Raw genomic sequence first — 4,506 nt, 5'->3', positions numbered from 1 at the left:
CGGAAGCTTTACTTGCACTGTCGTGGAAGGCAGCAGATCATATTGTTAAGTTAACATACTCGGATGCCTGTAGGAAGAATAATCTAATGATCAATTCCATTGCATTAGCGAAACAACAAATTTCTTAATTACTTCCAATGGCGGAACATCTTAGGTGCGGTCTCTTACTTTCGTTGAAGCGTTCTTCTAATGAATTGGTCGATTTGTCCTCCACGAGCGCTGAGTGCCACCACCCGAGAACTCCAAGTAGAGTACAGGAGCCAAAAAAACTTCAGACACCGCCGGCAAATCGAAACCCTGGACCTCAGCATTCAAGCCTTTGCCCGCGTTACGATCAAGTTTTTTCAAATACCGGGTGATTGACGTTTCTCGGGTTCTTTCGCCCTGCTGCTGGCAGAGTTCGAGTTCACCGCCGGAGCGATAAGCTGAGTAGCTATTATTTTATTTCTACTCACGCTTAGGACATTTCCTCTGTCTGTTGGCGTTCTGAAATCAGTGGTATAACTGTAGAAATATTGCACATAAGAAAACAGAAAGCTAACAGAAAAGGGAACAAACTTGACAGATCAGTAAGAATTTTAGAATTTAAAATAAACATTGTAAAATTTTAAAGTTTAAATTCTTTACTGATCTGGTCAATTGTTTCCGCTTTTCTGTAGCCTTTCTTTTTCTTATGTGTAATTTTGTGTACAGTTTACATCTGATGATGCCAGCAATGGGCGGAAACCTGTTCCGTTTGAATAAACAATAAAAACCCTCCAACTGTGAAGAGATAAAGTTATTGTGTTCTTCTTTCGAGGAGATGACATCTTCACAAAGTTACGTCAGAATCTATCAGTATTGTAGTTGTAGGTGTTCCATTATTAATAACAAAGTGATTTTAGAAGTTTCTATCTCGACGATTTATCTCTTTTTTTGAGTAATATCATGAGAATCGGGAATTGTAACAATGGGAGGTTCTTAATCGTCCCCAAAATAGAAGAGGATAAGGCAGGCAGAAATAGGAGAAGCCGTTCCGAGAACGAACCTTATCTGTTTAGGATAAAATTTCGCCCTCGGGCGGGAATCGGACGGGCTACCTAGCGTTTCAAGGCTTGTCGGCGCTACCTTCCCAAGCTAACAAGCCTTGGTTAGTGGTTAGTTTCAGTTCAGAGGTTAGTTCGTCTGTTAGTTTTTTTTTTTTTTTTTTTTTGTAAGATGGAGTGTTCACCACCGCCGTTTTTATTTCGTAGTACAATGGAACAACTACTACATTAGACGCTTGATGTGGCCTGTGGCGTGGCATGCCCATCCCGTAGTTTGCCTTTCGTCAGATGGGCGAGAAGGGGCACAATACTTCCCATTTAGGTGCTGGGTCAACACGAGAACACCAGAAAGTAACCCGTTGAAATATTTGCAATCGAAAAACGAGTACAAATTTTTGTCGATGGTGGGATTCGAACCCGGGACCTTCTGCATGGCAAGCAAGCACGTTACCACTGGACCAACCGTGCCCCCAAGACTCTATGAATCAATAGGAGCCAGATTGTGTTATTATCATTTGAATCATCCCTTGGCGATAGTTATGTCACTTCTAAAACTAAATTCCCTACACAGGAATATTTACCTTCAGGAATTCCCACAGTAGAGAGTAGAATAGATCCAGTACTAACACCACAGATGTAATCAAACATGTCAGATATGCGACGTCCAGAGATTTGCTCCAACTTGCGAAGTAGTTCTATCACAGCAATGCCTCTGTAAATAGAAAATAAAGAAGATTTAAAATTAGTGAGAGGGAGGGAGGAAACAGAATAGAATAGGGGAAAAGAGAAGAGAGATAAGAGTCAATTCTATGCTCTTTTTTTTGACAGAATCCATTTTTTTATATAGATAGATGGGTCTCGTTTTTCTTGCTCGAAAATGATCTTTTTTTTTTTTTTTTTTTGACAGAATCCATTTTTTTAATGGATGGAGGGGTCTCGTTTTTCTTGCTCGAAAATGATACCTAATTACTTACTAAAGAATCCCTTTACCTCATCAGCCTAAACATGGAGCAGAACATGGTTTTGAGTTAGATTAAAAATTCCTGTGTCCCTTACCTAATACCTCCACCATCTATGGATAGAATTCTAATACCCCTCCCAGGCAAAGGTTCACTATAGCCGAGTATGGCCAATGCTTCTCGTATAACTTGATGTAGTGCCTCGTCTGTATGACTCTCCCTTGTCCGGAGAAGAATCTTCACTCCTCCCTCCTTCACGGCATAGATCCTAGCACTCGGATACCGAGTAATGTGATCTATAAGCTCCTCAGTACGCTTCAACTTAGCTGGTACAGTCTGAGCATTGGCTATGGAAGACAGAATGTGGCATGTTGCTGATAGGATGCTCATCTGAAGATGAAAGACATAAAGTTTGGGTTTCATTATTTTCCAGACACGGGCTATAATTGTTGAAGTTTCCAAAAGATTACTAAAGTTAAGCAACCTTGCAGGTTGTAGGTACCTATGTGGTTGTGATCTAAAAGAATAAAAATTAAATGAAATAGGAAACCAACTAGGACTGTCTGATGAATAAGGTGTGTTTCACATACATTTTTTTTCTCTCTCTCAAAAAGTCTGCACACTAGAAACTAACCTTTGATACTCCTGTCTGAGATGATTGCCACTGCTGAATTTTATCAGGGTGTACTTCTTCCACTGTGTGTGGTAATGGAGTAGTCTTGATTACTTTCTTGACATTATTTGGAGTAAGTCGTGCAGTTTTTGGACCTTGCACTGTTTTCTTTGTACTGTCTTGACTATCCAATGTCAAGTTTTGGAAATGTATTCCAAACATGGATGCAGGCGTGTATTTCTGCAGCAGACTAATCCATTCCTTGCTGAGTTCAAATATAGCATGCTTCTCACTCGATGCTTTGTTAAGACTGGAGCTCTGGACTGGAGAAGTTTTCGCTAGATAATCTTTGAGTTGATTGCCGCTTGGAACTTGGCCTCGTTCTTCCTGATGTAGATATCCGTGTCTAGACGAAGCTGAGCTAACTTCTCCGGGCGAGTCTCATCTAGGTCTGGAACCTCGGACAGGTAAGGGTTAAACCGGTAGTAGACACCCTGGGGTAGTAAATCCGATAGACATGTGTGAACACCTGGGGGGAGATGAGATGAGAATGGGTTAAACTAGTGGTGTAGTGAAAATTATGAACACTAAATTCAGTAGAGTAAAATTCGGGAAACTGAAGAGATCACTCAGAAAAAGAGTTCCCATGATCACTCAGAAAAAGAGTTCCCATGAAACTACCAAAGGCCCGATTAGAACTCACGTCTTTCATTTTATTTGGTCAATAATTTTGGGCCATAGCACCAAGAGCCAATCATTATTTTACCTGAAAACCTCGAAATCTTCCATCCATTGGTTGTTGACTGAATTCATTGCCTGATGAGTAGAACCACCATTCAATGGAACAGCCAACTTTCTGGCTTTGAAACTGAAATGTCTGGTAGAAAACAAAAGGTGAACCAAGTATTAACTTTGACTTTAAGAACCTACAAATAATTTTCAAACCTCTCAACACCAACTACACAAACACAATTACTTCTGTAAAACGAGACCTCCCTAGTGAAATATCTTAAAGGTTCACAGTGAAAGAAAAATCAGTGGTTGGGTAGAAGAGCTCCTCCAGGAAAACCCTGCCTGCCACTTGAAAGAAAACGAAAAAATATCTTATACTCACCCTCAGTATCTGTAGCACTCTCTAGTATCTTGACCATCTTATGCCACAATGATGATCCTGCTGTCTGAGCACTATCACTAGGACTCTGAGTATCATGAGTATAATATGAATAAATGATGAATAGTGTAAGTACACAAAGCAGCATAACACATGCTAGCTTGTATATCTCCCTCTACCTCAGTCCAATAATACTTTGAGTAATGAATATTTGGCATTGAATTGAGATAACAATGTATGATCTCAACATGAAAACAAGAAGGTGAATTTCACAATGTTGTGTACACTACAGAGAATATTGCAAAAAGATTCTCATGTATCAACTCTACAATCTTTCTTTTAGTTCATCTCTTTGTTCTTCTATAACTAGATAACGGTAAACCAGTTTAAATTTGGCAATTATGTTAAAAAAAGGGTAATGTGCCCCACAAGGTCCCCAAGAGGGCCCCTAACCAGTGAGTGCTGCTTTGATAGTTCATTGAACTAGGTACCTATCAGCATTACAGTTGGGTAACTATCCAAGTTCTTAGTTCTTACTTACAATGTCCTTTCACCTTATGAGGCGATGTTGTTGTACTAATGTTGCAAACGTGACTATGAAAAATCCACTATCAGTAAACGGGGTCAAAGAGGTTCACAATTTAATTTTAAATTTATTGAACTTTTATTAAAATTTAATTAATTTATTTTCTATCAATTTGTTGTTGCAGCCGTTTCCGTTTTCCGTTTTTGCAAATTTGCAAAAAAATCTGATAAGAATGTTTGTAAACAAAAATCAGCTGTTTGAAAAATCTGTAT

At 39.3% G+C, this 4,506-nt stretch overlaps 1 protein-coding gene across 1 annotated transcript; it reads right to left on the bottom strand.

Annotated features, from left to right (window-relative positions):
* Positions 1 to 1,412: 1,412 nt before the first annotated feature.
* On the bottom strand, positions 1,413 to 3,796 carry LOC103522793 (calcium-independent phospholipase A2-gamma-like; the record flags this gene model as incomplete). The annotated part of the gene is made up of 5 exons (XM_026832748.1): positions 1,413 to 1,737; positions 2,082 to 2,374; positions 2,619 to 2,984; positions 3,056 to 3,126; positions 3,712 to 3,796. Coding segments are annotated over 5 exons (990 nt in total), but the record flags the coding sequence as incomplete, so codon positions are not given.
* Between the last annotated feature and the right edge of the window lie 710 nt (positions 3,797 to 4,506).

This window comes from Diaphorina citri, unplaced genomic scaffold (genome assembly GCF_000475195.1).
Source record: "Diaphorina citri unplaced genomic scaffold, Diaci psyllid genome assembly version 1.1 scaffold11277, whole genome shotgun sequence".
Taxonomy (NCBI): Eukaryota; Metazoa; Arthropoda; class Insecta; order Hemiptera; family Psyllidae; genus Diaphorina; species Diaphorina citri.
The sequence above is the reverse complement of the archived record's forward strand: the minus strand, read 5'-3'. Positions and strand labels throughout refer to the sequence as shown.